Here is a 19,055-nt window from a genome sequence, read left to right on the forward strand (position 1 = left end):
GATTTTGTTCATCCGTGAAATTATTGTTTATATTTCAGCGTTCTTGCATAATTATAACCGGATTCTTTACTCCTACTTGACAAAACATGCGATTTTGTGAGGTTTGAAAAGTTTACAGGCCGTCCCCCAATTTCGGACTCGCTGTGGGAGGATGTTTAGTTTCGTTCAAGTTAATTTTGTTTAACCCAGGTGAGAACTCGGAGAACCACAAATAAGTCTCTTCGGCGAGAGTGACCTGGGTCACCAAAAATGAGGAAAGCAAAGCGAATTAAATGAAAAGTACAGCAAGGAAGCAAATGGAAATTGGAGCAGCAGCTTCACATCAGAAGTAAAAACCACTGCATCTTCCCGCACCGACCACCACCGGTCTCTAACATCCTTACCACCAACCCCCCCCCACCCCAGCTGCTGGAGCAGGCGCTGGTCATTGAGGAGCAGCTGCGCCGCGCCGCCTACCTCAACATGACGCAGGATCCCGGCCACCCAGCCATGGCTCTCAACGCTCGCTTCGCCGAGGTCGAGTGTCTGGCAGAGAGCCACCAACACCTCTCCAAGGAGAGTCTCTCCGGCAACAAGCCGGCCAACGCCGTGCTGCACAAGGGTATGCGCAGAGACGCACGGAGACAGCAGGGGGAGATGTTGAGAGATGCATAGAGACGCATGGGGGGATGGGGTGGGTGGGGATACATTAAGACAACGTAGGCGGTGGTGATGTGGGAAATCAAGCCAGCCCAGTGCAGTGCTGCGCAAGGGTACGCGAGGATACCGGGGAGGCCTTGAACGACACATGGAGAGAGATACGAGAGACATGGGGAGGCACAGGGAGATGATACGTTAAACATGGGGAGGGGGGGTGGGGTCATTGGGGATGAAGGGATACAGGGAAACTAGTGCTACAGAAAGGGTATTGGACACATGGGGAACATAGGGTGACCCGGGGCTATGGGGTGTGTGGCCATACAGTGGAAATGGGGAGAACCGTACGCAGAACTTCTGGGATATCGGAGCATGTTAGATATGGACCCGAGGGGGGACAGTGACGTGAAAAGGCGTGGGCAACAATGATGAAACCATCCTCACAATGCACAAGGTGGCCCTTTTCGCCTCCTTTCTCTCCGCCTACCCAAACCATCGTTAGCATTGCCCCATTGCTCCTGCTCCCCATTTTTATTTCTTCCTGTGACCTTTCAACAGTATCGTTCCCCACGTTTCTTCACCTTCAGCTCCTGACATCTGAACATCCGACCCCGTGATGGTTTCACCCCATCCTACTTTTGACCACGGACTCCTCGTTAGTGCCGCCACCTCACATTCTCTCTCGCCCTTGCTCCCTCCCACGTGCCGCCGCCACCACCACCGCCGCCGCCGCCCCCCATTTCTCCTCCAATTCGACCTCTAACCTCTCCCCCCACGCGTCTGCCGCACCCTGTCCCCTCCCCCGCAGTGCTGAACCAGCTGGAGGAGCTACTGAGCGACATGAAGGCGGACGTCACGCGTCTGCCATCCACGCTGTCCCGCATCCCGCCGGTGGCGGCGCGCCTGCAGATGTCGGAGCGCAGTATCCTGTCCCGGCTCGCTAGCCGGGGCGGCGGCGGTGGCGGCGGCGGTGGCGGCGGCGGCGGCGGCGAAGCAACCGCCCCTCCCGGCGCCACACAGGTACAGCGCCACTACCACCCCCACACGTAGCCTTGCACAGATGTGCAGCTGGGTTAGGTCTGGTGATGGCCGGACAAGGCTCGAGCAAGACGAGAGCTGATTGCCTGAGCAATTAAGAATTGGCCGGCACTGGCCTGAATTGGATTAAAGCTGCACGGAATGAGGCAGACCTAGCTGTAATTGGAGCAAGGAGCTTTGTGGAATTGGCCAGAGTTGGTTACCTGGAGCGAGTCGAACAGAAGCAGGACACAGCCAGAGATAGTTGTGTAGCGTGCTAGACCATCGCCAGCCATCGCCAGCTATATATGGCAAGCAACAGCTATTCCATGATAAATAATGTTGAGTCTGTTTGTTTTGTAAACACACTGACTCCGATGGTAGAACAGGTGGCTTATAGTTTAGTAATAAAATAAGAACAATAAATATAAACACGCATGTTAGTTGGGCTATAAAAGAGTGTTTACGTTGCGTGGGGGTGAAGGCGTAGAAAGTTGGTTCCGTCTGTCACAGCTGAGGAACAGCTCACGATAGACAAGAGACAAAGACCCCCTATGTGTACTCTTTGGTTATTTCAGTTAAGTCACGACGACCGCTTGTGTTGCGATTGAAGCATCGTGATATATATATTTTTTCCTACGTGACTTTACCGAAAGAACCACAGAGTATGGATTCCTGCAGTCACGAAAGCTTCAAATCAAGACCCCCCCCATGTAGCCTTAACAGACTGTTGGGGCAAGTGCTATTACCTATAAAGGTCGGCACGGCATACGAGGGGGTGGGTGGCCAGAATCGCGTCCGGTCGCCTTTGCCTCCCATTGGCGATGTTTACACCGCACAAGTACTCATTTAAGGCTGAGTCGACCTAGGAGGGAGGCCCAGGACCGATTTAGATAATCGTCACTGGTGTTGGTCGTGAGTGGGAATTGAACTCGGGTCGCCGGATTCGTAGCGCAGCGAGCTATAACCACTCCCCACACACTAGACAATAGGTACGTAGACTAAACGTCTTCACGTATCTCTGTCTCCACATTATAATTAGATTGTTTTTTTACACAACTCATTCACCTTCTGGTCAGATTTAGTTTCCGCAGCATTGATTCACAACAAGAAACTTGAATCTGCTGCTGCCGAAACTATGCACTCCCCAAAAGACAGTGTAGCTGATGGGGTTGTAAATAGTTTCATTTGTCAATGAGACGTATGATTATTCATTTTGTTTTATATATATTCTCAACAACGACGCTAACTTGGAATGTGTGTAATCAGTTAATAATAGAACCAGTAAGCACATACAAGGTGTGAATGAGCTTTTACCCCCCATTGTTAATATTTTATTCGTTTTTTTTCTGTCGGTGCAGTGAATCTGCTTTTGGAAAACTGAGTGAACTGTATGACAACAGCTGTTTGCTCTTTGGCTTGCGTCTTCATTTTTCCGTGGATACGCTGACACTCGAATGTCTCTGTCTGTCTCGTGTAACGGCCAGCAGGCTGGGGGTGGAGGCACTGCAGGGGGAGGGGCAGTGGGGGGTGGTAACGGGACCCCCCCAGTGAGCCGGGCTCCCAGTGGCCTTCCTGGGGCCCAGGGTGGGGTCATCAACTTCAGCCAGATGCCAGCGGGGCCATACGCCACGGGTAGGGTTCACACCTCTGTTCACCTACTCAACTCGCCCACCCACCCTCTTGTCCACTTGTTCACTCATCCACCACCTACTTATCCACCCACGCACTCACTTAACCACCCATCCATCATCCACTCACCCATATATCCATTATCCACTCACCCATCCAACCATCATCCACTCACCCATCCATCATCCAATCACCCATCCATCATCCAATCACCCATCCATCATCCACTCACCCATCCATCATCCACTCACCCATCCATAATTCACTCTCCCATCCATCCATCATTCACTCACCCATCCATCCATCATCCACTCTCCCATCCATCATCCACTCTCCCATCCATCATCCACTCACCCATCCATCATCCACTCACCCATCCATCATCCACTCTCCCATCCATCATTCACTCTCCCATCCATCATTCACTCATCCATCCATCATCCACTCTCCCATCCATCCATCATCCAATCACCCACCCATCCATCATCCACTCACCCATCCATCCATCATCCACTCACCCATCCATCCATCATCCACTCACCCATCCATCCATCATCCACTCATCCATCCATATTTCACTCTCCCATCCATCCATCATTCACTCACCCATCCATCCATCATCCACTCTCCCATCCATCATCCACTCTCCCATCCATCATCCACTCACCCATCCATCATCCACTCACCCATCCATCATCCACTCTCCCATCCATCATTCACTCTCCCATCCATCATTCACTCATCCATCCATCATCCACTCACCCATCCATCCATCATCCACTCACCCATCCATCATCCACTCACCCATCCATAATTCACTCTCCCATCCATCCATCATTCACTCACCCATCCATCCATCATTCACTCACCCATCCATCCATCATCCACTCTCCCATCCATCATCCACTCTCCCATCCATCATCCACTCACCCATCCATCATCCACTCACCCATCCATCATCCACTCACCCATCCATCATCCACTCACCCATCCATCATTCACTGTCCCATCCATCATCCACTCACCCATCCATCATCCACTCTCCCATCCATCATTCACTCTCCCATCCATCATTCACTCATCCATCCATCATCCACTCTCCCATCCATCCATCATCCACTCACCCATCCATCATCCACTCTCCCATCCATCCATCATCCACTCTCCCATCTATTATCCACTCTCCCATCCATCCATCATCCACTCACCCATCCATCCACTCTCCCATCCATCCATCATCCACTCTCCCATCCATCCATCATCCACTCTCTCATCCATCCATCATCCACTCTCCCATCCATCCATCATCCACTCTCCCATCCATCCATCATCCACTCTCCCATCCATCCATCATCCACTCACCCATCCATCCATCATCCACTCACCCATCCATCCATCATCCACTCATCCATCCATCATCCACGCACCCATCCATCCATCCATCATCCAATCACTCACCCATCCATCATCCACTCTCCCATCCATCCATCCATCATCCACTCTCCCATCCATCCATCATCCACTCAATTACAACCCAAGCTTATTATGACTGGAAGGGCATTTGAGATGCAACTATCTTTCTAGGTTTATCACATGCAAGGCTGGTGTAGCCCAGCTTCTTGTCTGGAATATTTCATGTTCCCATCCGCCCTCCCAATCTTTTACCGTCTTTGCCTCTGTGCCCACAGCTGTGAACGGGATGTCCGGCACAGATAAGAAAGGGGGGGCTGTGGACAGCTCCTCGAAGGAGGGGGGGGTGAGCGGTGGCGCGGACAAGAAGGGGAACAACAGCGACGTCGTCATCTGTCTCGATTAATTCGCACTGAATGAAGCCGCGTGCAAGAAGAAGAAGAAACGGAGGAGAGCTAGCTACCTTCAGTTTTGTCGGAGGCTTGAGAAAGGCCAGCTTGTGATTCTCTCCTTGTGTTGTCTGTCTCCAACCTTCACACTTCACTTCTATACCCCCTTTTCCTCATTCTTATCTCCCTTCTCTAGCTCATCTCTCTTCGTCAGCGTTCTGTTTCTATCTTGCAGCTGCCAACTTTTTGTAATTCACTGGGAGTGTCCAATGTAAGTTTCCGTTTGTCCACCCAATTTTATTTGGGGTTCTTCTCGGAAGTTTGCAGCAGTGGCTGTTCACAACGGTCTTGAATACGACAATTACACTACGACGCCAATTCACAATCGTAATAAAGTGATTGCTTTTAAGAGCCCAAGGAAAACTCTTTTATTTATTAGGGTTCTGTCTTGATTTGTGATGCTCACTGAACCAGACTTAAGGTGCCCGCAAGATGTTTTTCGGGTTCACTATAAATTCCGAAATCTCCCAAGAACTAAAATCGTGTTGCTTCACTGTTAATCCCGGAGTTTCATCGACTCTATCCCAGTCCTCTTTCGGAATACGGTTCAGGGGTAATTCCTGAGGCTCTTATGGCTTATGTATGCTGAACTCTTTTGCACCATACATAGTCAAACGTGGTAATCGGATGGTTCCGCATTGTTCATACCCGACTAGACTTGAGCAAACCTCGCAATTCTTAGGGCTTATTGCTCGTGGTCTGCACTTGCGTAAAATTTTCCCTTCACTTGCCTCCCCCCCCCGCCACCCCACACACATTTGTGGCAATCAAACCGGAGGAGATTTGCAGATCGTTACAAACTTTTTTTGTTGTCAAAAGTGGCGATTCTTTAAGTGACTTTTTGGGGAGTCCGGCAACTCTCAGGCTGCGTCTCGATATCTGTTTTTGGTCCTCGTTTTATTTTCTGCTGCTGCTGCCGTTGTCTCTGCACTGCATTGTGGACTCCATGCTGTTTTGCCGTTGCCTCTTGGATGTGGAGACAGGGTTTTGCAAGGGAGCCGCTCGTTTCGGCGATGGATTTAATTTTTACCAAAACATACTTTGTTGAGTATCCCCCCCATCATAAAAAATGACATCGATATCAGCATGGTATTGTCGTCTTGTACAAAATGTTATTACATTATTATTGTTATTTTTGTTAAGTTTATCACCCACCCAAACCATGAAGTGGCCTGATTGATGAATTTTCAGGAAGGCATTTTCCCCATGTTTTTATTTTTATTTCTGGCAAACAATAAACATGTGAGAAAGCCGACTGGGTTGTTTTGCGACCAAGTGTCAGTGGAAAACTGCCTTTCCACCAACAGGAATTGAGTCTGTTGAGCGTCCGTCGGTCTGCATCGATTTTGTTATTTCACCTTGCCGCGGCTTCTCACCCCCAGGCGCTGTGCGAAGCAGTGGATGGGGTGGGGGGGATGACGCTAAATGGGGGATGTTCTGCCAAGTCGCTCCCAATCCAGAGTTTGTCTCAAGTTTAAAACGGCTCGAGAAATCTCATTACGCACAACGTGTGTTTATTTAAAAAAGAAACAACTTTTTCCTGTAAAAAGAAATTCTACACGTGTCCAGCCCCCCCCCCTTTCCCCACCCCCCCCCCCGGTCAGGGCGTCGTGCAACGGCAATGCACGGCATGCGAAAATGATAGTGTACGCGATTTTTCTTAGTGAACGTTGAACAAGCGCGTCCGTTTTTACAACGACGTTTGGTGACGGACGGACGTTGGCGAGACATCTGGTGGAGCACGTGGATGCGTGTGTGTGTGTGCGCGGTGGGGGGGGGGCGTCGCGCGTGTATTTGTCGCTACTTTTTCTTCACTAGGTCGTGCTCTTTTATCGGGTGCAGAATTGGAGGTCGTGCCGTGTGCCTGGGCCACGTGGAACCCTCCCTCCCTCGTGCGCGAATTTATCGGTACCAGGACTCAGGTGGACTGCCGTTAGGTCCCATTCCAAATGAAAACTACCGATACCACGTTTCTTTGTGCGTGAATATCGTCGTCGTGTTATTGTAATAACTGATAACAGCATCGGATTGAATTCGTACGTAGACCAAGCAAGTGGCTGTTTTCTTTGCTCGCCGAGTTCAGATTTTTCATTTGATGTATTTAGTTTGTGTTTTTTAGTGCTCGTCATCAACCTCGCCTGTTAAAGGAGACCTACAATTTGGAGTCTGTTTAAGAAATAGACGCAAGTCATGTTGCAGAAATGAACTCAAACGTAAGTTTAAAACTTCCCCCTCGGTGAAAATATTAAGCGAAATTCCCAATAGGTCTTTGCAAATACGGCAATGTCATTGGGTTAAATGAATCGAATATATATTGGGCCTTCAATTCAATTTAAGGTTCCAGGTGTCGCCCCGTGTTCTCTGGAAGCTAAAGGTGGCAGCATCCTTGAACTTAACTCCAATAGAAACTCGTTTATAAAGTATTTGGCTGCTATAAATATCCGCATGATAAGCTACTGCGTTGAGCTTTCGTGTGTGATAGGCCAGGCCACTTCATAAAAAAATATAAAAAGCTACGTTGCTCAGTGGGGGGGCCAATACCTGGTTAAATTAAATGAAAGTTTAGTTTAAAACCACCTGCCTCGTTTGCAACTGCTGCTGTATCTGCGTGAAAATCTGCAGAATACATCGTAAAAGTTATCTCTGATCTTAAACAAGGTCAAAAAAATTGTGAAATTTACCAAAAGCCCTGTTTGCGTTGTTCCTCCATATGAAATATGACGGAAGTTTGAGCTACTGGAGGATACCCAACGCTTATAATAATGGCGAGGAGGTTAAACTAGCTTTGTGTGGCGGGGTTGGGGGGTGTTATTTGGCGAGTTGGTCAAGAATGGAAATGGATACTGGGGGGGGCGGAGGGGTGAGACATGGTTGCTGGAAGTTATTAATAAAACCACAACACTGTATATATTGCTGAAACTTAGTAGCATCTCGTCGTAAAATCCCTAGAGAGACGTCGGATGTGTTGGGAGGATTGTACGAGGGATTTTAACCGCGTTGTCAACTTGGGATGGCCAAAATAAAATAAGTTTTTCAAAAGTAACCACCTGCGACGCATTTCAGTTTTTAGGTGGTCTGGATTTTTTTGAGGTGGGTCTGCTTCTCCAGGGTCGACTTGGTCCGTCTTTAGCATGCATGTACGCGTGTTGAACTTATTCAGCACCCTACGTATACAACCGTGCTGATTGGAGCGTCATCCGTCGGGAAAAAATAATCTCAATCCGCTGCTGGATGGAGCCCGAGCCAAGCTGCCGCCATCCCTCCGTGGATCCGCGATGTTGCAATTTCATCGAGCACCTTCCTGCTCAGGGGTCCATTTCGTCACTCCATCTCGAAGGTGGACGCCTCTCTCTTCCCTCATTTGGCTGCCAGTTATTCTCAACTCGTCGACAAGCAACGCGCACTGACTTACGATGGAATGTTAAACGTGGTTAACGTCAATTTAATATCAGCAGTAATTGACACAATCATTAAAACGATCGTCATCCTTGGAAAACAAGAAATGAATAATTCATTCACCGTCCACAATAGTTTAATACTATGTAACGTCGTACGAAATCTTTGACGTCTATATTCTGTCGGCAGAGGGCGGTGCAGCAATAGCCATGCGCACCAACGTCGATACCTTGAACATCCACTGAGCAACGTGGTAAATGGGTCAAGAACCCACAATCCGTGCGGCGTGGGGGACCCTCATCCAGCAGTGGATTGACACAAGGGCTGTACGCGTTCACGAGAACCCAATGGGAGCAGCAGAGGAGGAAGCGACCCCCCCCCCTCCCATCACTGAACGAAGAGCGTGGGGGGGGGGGGGTAGAGTGAGATGAGAGGGGAGAGGCAGGAGAGAGCGTGGGGAGGGGGGGGGTAGAGTGAGATGAGAGGGGAGAGACAGGAGAGGGCGAGTCCATGGGGGGAATATTTGGCAGCAGTGAATCTGGAATTTCTCATTCACGTTACTAATTGCCCGTGCGGTTTCTCACACTATTTGTCATTACGGGCGTTTTTGACTCCCTAATTGTCGAAATGACTCATTTGTTAACGCCTCGCCATTGCCTAAATCAACATCTCCGCAATGACGTCACAAAGCCTCGTCCTGACGTCATCTTGTCGGAACGTTCCCACTGCTCGCCATGACGTGCCTGTTTAGCTATGACATCACGTGGCGCCCGTCATGCAGAACGTCTGTACGCCACTGTCTCGTGAAGTCATCGCGTTGTTACGTCATCGCGTTGTTACGTCATCACGTTTCCATCGTTTGGGCTGCACTCGGTTCCCTAGCGTCATATTAAAGGACTCGATTCCCCCTCGTGTCGTCCCGTTTGTATTGTGTGTCGGTGTTTAAGCCTCGCATCCTGCTCCGAACACTCCAGAAGCCTGAACGTTGCATGACAAAACCGTTACGTGAAGGCAACTCAACATGCGCTTGATGTTGTAATCGTGCGTCGTGACCACGCCCGGCCCTGCTGCACCTGAACCTTGAGGCATGGGGAAAAAAACCCACGGCATGACGTCATGTAAAGGCCTTGTACGTCATGACGGCATCACGTGCAGTGCACGCGCTTTTAAGCCCCCCCCCCCATGCGTCACGACGAACGCCCTTGCGTAAAGGCGTCACACCGCACCCTCGTTACACTTGTGTTGTGACGTCAACGGATTCCGTCCATTTCGTTGCGAACCGTGCGTCGTGACGTCGCCGCGTTCTCCGTCAACCCCCGTGCGTCGTGACGTCGCCGCGTTCTCCGTCAACCCCCGTGCGTCGTGACGTCGCCACGTTCTCCGTCAACCCCCGTGCGTCGTGACGTCGCCGTGTTCTCCGTAACCCCCCTCCGTGCGTACTGACGTCACCACGTTCTCCGTAAACCCCCGCGCGTCGTGACGTCGCCGCGTTCTCCGTCAACCCCCGTGCGTCGTGACGTCGCCGCGTTTTCCGTCAACCCCCGTGCGTCGTGACGTCGCCGCGTTCTCCGTCAACCCCCGTGCGTCATGACGTCGCCGCGTTCTCCCTTCCAGTGCGTCGTGACGTCTTCGCATTTTGCTCATTTGCGTCGTGACGTTCAACCGCTCAATGTCTCCCGCGCCACAACCCGCGCGCGATGACGTAATTTATTGTGACCCGCCCTTGCGTGACGTCACGACCCTCCCCAGGTTATATAAGTCAGAGCCTCCCACCCCCCCCCCGTCCCCCCACGCGCCGGAGCGGAGGCCTTGGAAGTGGAGCTGGCGCTGAAACGTTACGAGCTCGGATTAAACAACAAAAAACCTTTACCGTGTGTGTGTGTAACGAGCCACGCAGAATTTAGCTTTGCACCTATAAAGGGTGACTTGCGAAGGGGGTAAAACTCGCGGGAAGTGAGCGGAGGAGAACAAACGCGAGAGTGTGAAGAGTATACACGCCTGAGATGGGAGACGGTTAGAGGTGATGAGATAGGGCGAGGTGAGGAGAAACAACGAGAGAAACAGAGTTGTGGGAGAGGAGTGAAAGAAGAGACGTTGGTGTGAGGAGGAGGAGGAGAAGGAGGGAGGAATACGCGGAGAGAAACGGAGGAGTCTGTGAAGAAGAGTCGAAGAGACCGGGCGAGGAGACGCGCGCACCCGCTCCGGGACTGTAACCTTCACCACTCAAGTGTGCGGCTGAGCCGCGGTCCCCTGAGCCCGGTGAGTGACGGGGGGTCGGTGGGCACAAACTCACGCCGTGATCGATCCACCGCTGGATGAACAAGGCCCGGCTCTGCCGTCTCCCGTCACGTTCGACCCCGTCTACGTGAACCCCAACTTAACCTCCCCCAACCCCCTTTTAGCCGGACCCACGGTCAAACGCGGACCCCTTCATTTACCTCAACTACAACTTTACGGGGACCCCTACGATTATTTAAAAAAAAACTCGTTACGGCTGTTGACGATGTTGTATGGTGTGTATAGGCTTAGATGCGAAAACTCTGTGCATTTTACTGGCTGTGTTTCACATTGTCACATAGTCACTTTAGGATGTTCTTCTCGTTCGTGGTGTTTTTTGTTTGTTTGTTGTGGTTGCACCCGATTCAAGAGCCGGATGGCTCACAGGGCTATACCAAACTGAACTGATGTATGCACCTAGCCTGGCACGCATCATTTGACGATGCTGCTGCGTTGGCAGGAGGTGCACGATTAATGAAATAACGCGACACGTTCGCCAATCCCAATGTGGCCTTGAAAGGGGAACACACAGGCGACGTTTTGGGCATTGGCCCTTTGCAATACATGGCGTCGTTGTTGGGCTTGTGTGTAGTGTGTGTAACGTGGTGTGCTCCGTGTAAGATATTTGAAAGGCTTGGGGGGCGCAGTTCCATTGGTGAGCGGCAGTACGCAAGGCGACATTGGCTGGGTCACGTAGCTCGCTGTTCGGCCGGATCGAGGGGGCGAAACGGGCGCGGCACGGGCTGGAGAAGAGATGGAGTGATGTGGTACAGGAGGACGTGGAACTGATGTGGTACTATAGTATGGAGCTGATATGGTACACAGTAGTATGGAGCTGATGGTGTACACGGTAGTATGGGAGCTGATGGGGTACACAGTAGCATGGAGCTGATGAGGTACACAGTAGCATGGAGCTGATGAGGTACACAGTAGTATGGAGCTGATGTGGTACACAGTAGTATGGAGCTGATGGGGTACACAGTAGCATGGAGCTGATGGGGTACACAGTAGCATGGAGCTGATGGTGTACACAGTAGTATGGAGCTGATGGGGTACACAGTAGCATGGATCTGATGTGGTACACAGTAGTATGGAGCTGATGTGGTACACTATAGTATGGAGCTGATGGGGTACACAGTAGCATGGAGCTGATGTGGTACACAGTAGTATTGAGCTGATGTGGTACACTATAGTATGGAGCTGATGGGGTACACAGTAGCATGGAGCTGATGTGGTACACAGTAGCATGGAGCTGATGTGGTACACAGTAGTATGGAGCTGATGGGGTACACAGTAGTATGGAGCTGATGGTGTACACAGTAGTATGGAGTTGATGTGGTACACAGTAGCATGGAGCTGCTGGTGTACACAGTAGCATGGAGCTGATGGGGTACACAGTAGTATGGAGCTGATGTGGTACACAGTAGCATGGAGCTGATGTGGTACACAGTAGTATGGAGCTGATGGGGTACACAGTAGTATGGAGCTGATGTGGTACACAGTAGTATGGAGCTGATGTGGTACACAGTAGTATGGAGCTGATGCTGTACACAGTAGTATGGAGCTGATGGGGTACACAGTATCATGGAGCTGATGTGTGGTACACAGTAGTATGTAGCTGATGGGGTACACAGTAGCATGGAGCTGATGGTGTACACAGTAGTATGGAGCTTATGTGGTACACAGTAGCATGGAGCTGATGTGGTACACAGTAGAATGGAGCTGATGTGGTACACAGTAGTATGGAGCTGAGTGGACCGGTAGTGCCGGTGTCAAGTTCGGCCCTCCGTGGAAGAGGCTCGCGAAGGACGCTGCTGGTGCTGGCCTCCAGCAACAGCGGAGGGCGGAGGAGCGACGCTCACAACAACGAGCGAAGCGCCGGGCGTCCAAAACGCAGCGAGTTGGCACAGTGGGCGGAACACGGGCGATGCATCTTGCCAGTCATCTCGGTCAACCCAAGGCACATTGGGGCCTTGTTCCGTGCCCTCCTGCCAGCGAGCCCTCGACACTTGACGTGGCGTACGATGTGCACCGAGCCTGGCACAAGCGCTGCGGTGACGTCACCGCCACTTCTGTTGTGCGTACAATACGAGCAACGCGCAGTGCACACCGCAGATTTGTGCGGCCTGGAGTGCGGAAGCGCATTGAGGACGCAACTGTACACACAAACATCAACGACAATCTGGATAAAGATCCCCCGTGTATAGCCTACACAAGCTGATGGGACAAGAGCTGGCGTTAGCTCGCACAGCCGCCTTTGTCTTCCCAGTGCCGAGTCACCTGCGGAGGCCCAGGGACGGTTTAGATTGTCAGCTGCCCACTGATGTTATCCGTGGTCGGGAGTCGAACTCGAGGAGTGTGTAGTTCAGTGTGCTAAGCGCTGCACCAACGCTACCCACACGGACACGTAAATATACAGACTTTAGTACAGTATATATACACACACAGCCTATAGCACTGTGTACACACACAGCCTATAGCACAGGGTACACACACAGCCTATAGCACAGTGTTACACAGCCTATAGCACAATGTACACACTGCCTATAGCACAGTGTTGCACACAGCCTATAGCACAGTGTTACAAACAGCCTATAGCACTGTGTACACACACAGCCTTTAGCACAGTGTTACACACACAGCTTATAGCACAGTGTTACACACACAGCCTATAGCACAGTGTACACACACAGCCTATAGCACAGGGTACACACACAGCCTATAGCACAGTGTACACACAGCCTATAGCACAGTGTACACACAGCCTATAGCACAGTGTACACACAGCCTATAGCACTGCGTTACACACAGCCTATAGCACAGTGTTACACACACAGCCTATAGCACAGTGTTACACACACAGCCTATAGCACAGTGTACACACACAGCCTATAGCACAGTGTACACACACAGCCTATAGCACTGTGTTACACACACAGCCTATAGCACAGTGTACACACACAGCCTATAGCACTGTGTACACACACAGCCTATAGCACAGTGTACACACACAGCCCATAGCACAGTGTACACACACTGCCTATAGCACTGTTACACACAGCCTATAGCTCTGTTACACACACAGCCTATAGCACTGTGTACACACACAGCCTATAGCACAGTGTTACACAGCCTATAGCACAATGTACACACAGCCTATAGCACAGTGTACACACACAGCCTATAGCACAGTGTTACACACAGCCTATAGCACAGTGTTACACACACAGCCTAGCACAGTGTTACAAACAGCCTATAGCACTGTGTACACACACAGCCTTTAGCACAGTGTTACACACACAGCCTATAGCACAGTGTACACACACAGCCTATAGCACAGTGTACACACACAGCCTATAGCACAGTGTACACGCACAGCCTATAGCACTGTGTTACACACACAGCCTATAGCACAGTGTACACACACAGCCTATAGCACTGTGTACACACACAGCCTATAGCACAGTGTACACACACAGCCTATAGCACAGTGTACACACACAGCCTATAGCACAGTGTACACACACAGCCTATAGCACTGTGTTACACACACAGCCTATAGCACAGTGTACACACACAGCCTATAGCACTGTGTTACACACACAGCCTATAGCACAGTGTACACACACAGCCTATAGCACAGTGTACACACAGCATATAGCACTGTGTACACACACAGCCTATAGCACAGTGTACACACACAGCCCATAGCACAGTGTACACACACTGCCTATAGCACTGTGTTACACACAGCCTATAGCTCTGTTACACACACAGCCTATAGCACTGTGTACACACACAGCCTATAGCACAGTGTACACACAGCCTATAGCACAGTGTACACACAGCCTATAGCACAGTGTACACACACAGCCTATAGCACTGTGTTACACACAGCCTATAGCACAGTGTACACACACACAGCCTATAGCACAGTGTACACACACACAGCCTATAGCACAGTGTACACACACAGCCTATAGCACTGTGTTACACACACAGCCTATAGCACAGTGTACACACACAGCCTATAGCACTGTGTTACACACACAGCCTATAGCACAGGGTACACACACAACCTATAACACTGTGTTACACACACAGCATATAGCACTGTGTACACACACAGCCTATAGCACAGTGTACACACACAGCCCATAGCACAGTGTACACACACAGCCTATAGCACAGTGTACACACAGCCTATAGCACAGTGTTACGCACACACAGCCTATAGCACAGTGTTACACACAGCCTATAGCACAGTGTTACACACAGCCTATAGCACAGTGTTACAGCCTATAGCACTGTGTTACAGCCTGTAGCACAGTGTTACACACACAGCCTATAGCACAGTGTACACACACTGCCTATAGCACTGTGTTACACACACACAGTCTATAGTACAGTGTACACACACAGCCTATAGCACAATGTACACACAGCCTATACCACTGTGTTACACACAGTCTATAGCACAGTGTACACACAGCCTATAGCACAGTGTACACACACAGCCTATAGCACTGTGTTACACACACAGCCTATAGCACTGTGTACACACACAGCCTATAGCACTGTGTTACACACACAGCCTATAGCACTGTGTATACACACAGCCTATAGCACTGTGTACACGCACAGCCTATAGCACTGTGTACACGCACAGCCTATAGCACTGTTACACACACAGCCTATAGCACAGTGTTACACACACAGCCTATAGCACAGTGTTACACACAGCCTATAGCACTGTGTACACACAGCCTATAGCACTGTTACACACACAGCCTATAGCACAGTGTACACACACAGCCTATAGCGCAGTGTACACACAGCCTTATAGCACTGTTACACACACAGCCTATAGCACTGTTACACACACAGCCTATAGCACAGTGTTACACACACAGCCTATAGCGCAGTGTACACACAGCCTATAGCACTGTTACACACACAGCCTATAGCACAGTGTACACACACAGCCTATAGCGCAGTGTACACACACAGCCTATAGCACTGTGTTACACACACAGCCTATAGCACAGTGTACACACAGCCTATAGCACTGTGTTACACACAGCCTATAGCGCAGTGTACACACACAGCCTATAGCACTGTGTTACACACACAGCCTATAGCACAGTGTACACACACAGCCTATAGCACTGTGTTACACACAGCCTATAGCACAGTGTACACACAGCCTATAGCACTGTGTACACACACAGCCTATAGCGCAGTGTACACACAGCCTATAGCACTGTGTTACACACACAGCCTATAGCACAGTGTACACACAGCCTATAGCACTGTGTACACACACAGCCTATAGCACAGTGTTACACACACAGCCTATAACACAGTGTTACACACAGCCTATAGCACAGTGTACACACACAGCCTATAGCACAGTGTTACACACACAGCCTATATCACAGTGTACACACACAGCCTATAGCGAGTTTACACTCACAAGCCTATAGCGCAGTGTACACACACAGCCTATAGCACAGTGTACACACACAGCCTATAGCACTGTGTTACACACACAGCCTATAGCACAGTGTACACACACAGCCTATAGCACTGTGTTACACACACAGCCTATAGCACAGTGTATACACACACACCCAGACAATGGTGCTTGCCCCCTCTCCCCATAGCCTTTCACAGGACTTTGGGGCAAGATAGACAATCGCTGTTAGTGAGGACCGATCAAAGTGGTGCGGGCAGCACCTGCCCCGGCCACCTCCGTCTCTCGCCGTGGACGGCGTTCTCACTCGGTGGACGGCGTTTTCACTCGGTGGACGGCGTTCTCACTCGGTGGACGGCGTTTTCACTCGGTGGACGGCGTTCTCACTCCGTGGACGCCGTTCTCACTCGGTGGACGGCGTTTTCACTCGGTGGACGGCGTTCTCACTCGGTGGACGGCGTTTTCACTCGGTGGACGGCGTTTTCACTCGGTGGACGGCGTTTTCACTCGGTGGACGGCGTTTTCACTCGGTGGACGGCATTTTCACTCGGTGGACGGCGTTTTCACTCGGTGGACGGCGTTTTCACTCGGTGGACGGCGTTTTCACTCGGTGGACGGCGTTTTCACTCGGTGGACGGCGTTTTCACTCGGTGGACGGCGTTTTCACTCGGTGGACGGCGTTTTCACTCGGTGGACGGCGTTTTCACTCGGTGGACGGCGTTTTCACTCGGTGGACGGCGTTTTCACTCGGTGGACGGCGTTTTCACTCGGTGGACGGCGTTTTCACTCGGTGGACGGCGTTTTCACTCGGTGGACGGCGTTTTCACTCGGTGGACGGCGTTTTCACTCCGTGGACGCCGTTCTCACTCGGTGGACGGCGTTTTCACTCGGTGGACGGCGTTTTCACTCGGTGGACGGCGTTTTCACTCGGTGGACGGCGTTTTCACTCGGTGGACGGCGTTTTCACTCGGTGGACGGCGTTTTCACTCGGTGGACGGCGTTTTCACTCGGTGGACGGCGTTTTCACTCGGTGGACGGCGTTTTCACTCGGTGGACGCCGTTCTCACTCGGTGGACGGCGTTTTCACTCTGACGGCGTTTTCACTCGGTGGACGGCGTTTTCACTCGGTGGACGGCGTTTTCACTCTGACGGCGTTTTCACTCTGACGGCGTTTTCACTCGGTGGACGGCGTTTTCACTCGGTGGACGGCGTTTTCACTCTGACGGCGTTTTCACTCTGACGGCGTTTTCACTCGGTGGACGGCGTTTTCACTCGGTGGACGGCGTTTTCACTCGGTGGACGGCGTTCTCACTCCGTGCACGCCGTTTTCACTCGGTGGACGGCGTTTTCACTCGGTGGACGGCGTTTTCACTCCGTGGACGCCGTTCTCACTCGGTGGACGGCGTTTTCACTCGGTGGACGGCATTTTCACTCGGTGGACGGCGTTTTCACTCGGTGGACGGCGTTTTCACTCGGTGGACGGCGTTTTCACTCGGTGGACGGCGTTTTCACTCGGTGGACGGCGTTTTCACTCGGTGGACGGCGTTTTCACTCGGTGGACGGCGTTTTCACTCCGTGTACGCCGTTCTCACTCGGTGGACGGCGTTTTCACTCGGTGGATGGCGTTTTCACTCGGTGGATGGCGTTTTCACTCGGTGGACGGCGTTCTCACTCGGTGGACGGCGTTTTCACTCGGTGGACGGCGTTTTCACTCGGTGGACGGCGTTTTCACTCGGTGGACGGCGTTTTCACTCCGTGGACGGCGTTTTCACTCAGTGGACGGCGTTTTCACTCGGTGGACGGCGTTTTCACTCGGTGGACGGCGTTTTCACTCGGTGGACGGCGTTTTCACTCCGTGGACGGCGTTTTCACTCAGTGGACGGCGTTTTCACTCGGTGGACGGCGTTTTCACTCGGTGGACGGCGTTTTCACTCCGTGGACGGCGTTTTCACTCCGTGGACGGCGTTCTCACTTTGGGGACAGCGTTCTCACTCGGTGGACGGCGTTTTCACTCGGTGGACGGTATTTTCACTCCGTGGACGGCGTTTTCACTCCGTGGACAGTGTTCTCACTTTGGGGACGGTGTTTTCACGCTCGCGGCTCGCGTGAGGACCATTAGACCCTACCGTAGGCCCCAGGGAGCTCTTCACCAACACGCCACTCGTGCGGGGGGCCCCTTCGATCGAAGCGATAACAGCGGCGTGGTGAGCGAATCACTGCGGCATTGCGATCACGCGTAGACTCACAGGTGGCATGCAGCCTGTATAGTGTACATGTAGTGTCCACACACGGCCTTTGCGTGTACACAACATGTACCTGTGTGTATGTGTATTAGTATACACGATATGTAAGCACACGTATATTTGTGTGAACGTTGTGTACACAAGGCTATGATGTTGGTGTCATTTACAATACTCAAGCTCCCCTATACACACGCAGTCTCCCCTATACGCACACAGTCTCCCCTATACAGACGCAGTCTCCCCTATACAGACGCAGTCTCCCCTATACAGACACAGTCTCCCCTATACACACGCAGTCTCCCCTATACAGACACAGTCTCCCCTATGCTCACGCAGTCTCCCCTATACAGACGCAGTCTCCCCTATACACACACAGTCTCCCCTATACACACACAGTCTCCCCTATACACACGCAGTCTCCCCTATACAGACGCAGTCTCCCCTATACACACACAGTCTCCCCTATACACACGCAGTCTCCCCTATGCACACAGTCTCCCCTATGCACACAGTCTCCCC

General features: G+C 51.4%; 2 protein-coding genes across 6 annotated transcripts in view; both read left to right on the plus strand.

Annotated features, from left to right (window-relative positions):
- LOC116950564 (chromodomain-helicase-DNA-binding protein 5-like) overlaps window positions 1-8,187 on the plus strand; it is a 51,833-nt gene extending 43,646 nt beyond the window's left edge. For 4 of the 5 annotated variants that reach the window (XM_032968443.2, XM_032968445.2, XM_076072831.1 and 1 more), the window contains 4 exons: window positions 406-601; window positions 1,445-1,656; window positions 3,141-3,288; window positions 4,974-8,187. In XM_032968443.2, the coding sequence (XP_032824334.1) occupies window positions 406-601; window positions 1,445-1,656; window positions 3,141-3,288; window positions 4,974-5,101 (684 nt within the window). In that variant the 3' untranslated portion in view covers window positions 5,102-8,187. The remainder of the gene's footprint in view (window positions 1-405; window positions 602-1,444; window positions 1,657-3,140; window positions 3,289-4,973) is intronic. The other variant, XM_032968446.2, reaches the window with a different exon arrangement.
- A 2,112-nt stretch (window positions 8,188-10,299) lies between these two features.
- The window catches only part of LOC116950563 (protein mono-ADP-ribosyltransferase TIPARP-like), a 62,653-nt gene continuing 53,897 nt past the window's right edge, over window positions 10,300-19,055 (plus strand). The window contains exon 1 of the mRNA XM_032968442.2: window positions 10,300-10,799. The gene's annotated coding sequence lies outside the window, so the exon portion shown is untranslated. The remainder of the gene's footprint in view (window positions 10,800-19,055) is intronic.

This window comes from Petromyzon marinus, chromosome 39, assembly GCF_048934315.1.
Source record: "Petromyzon marinus isolate PM22_M1 ecotype Great Lakes invasive population chromosome 39, UKy_Petmar_22M1.pri1.0, whole genome shotgun sequence".
Classification (NCBI taxonomy): domain Eukaryota; kingdom Metazoa; phylum Chordata; class Hyperoartia; order Petromyzontiformes; family Petromyzontidae; genus Petromyzon; species Petromyzon marinus.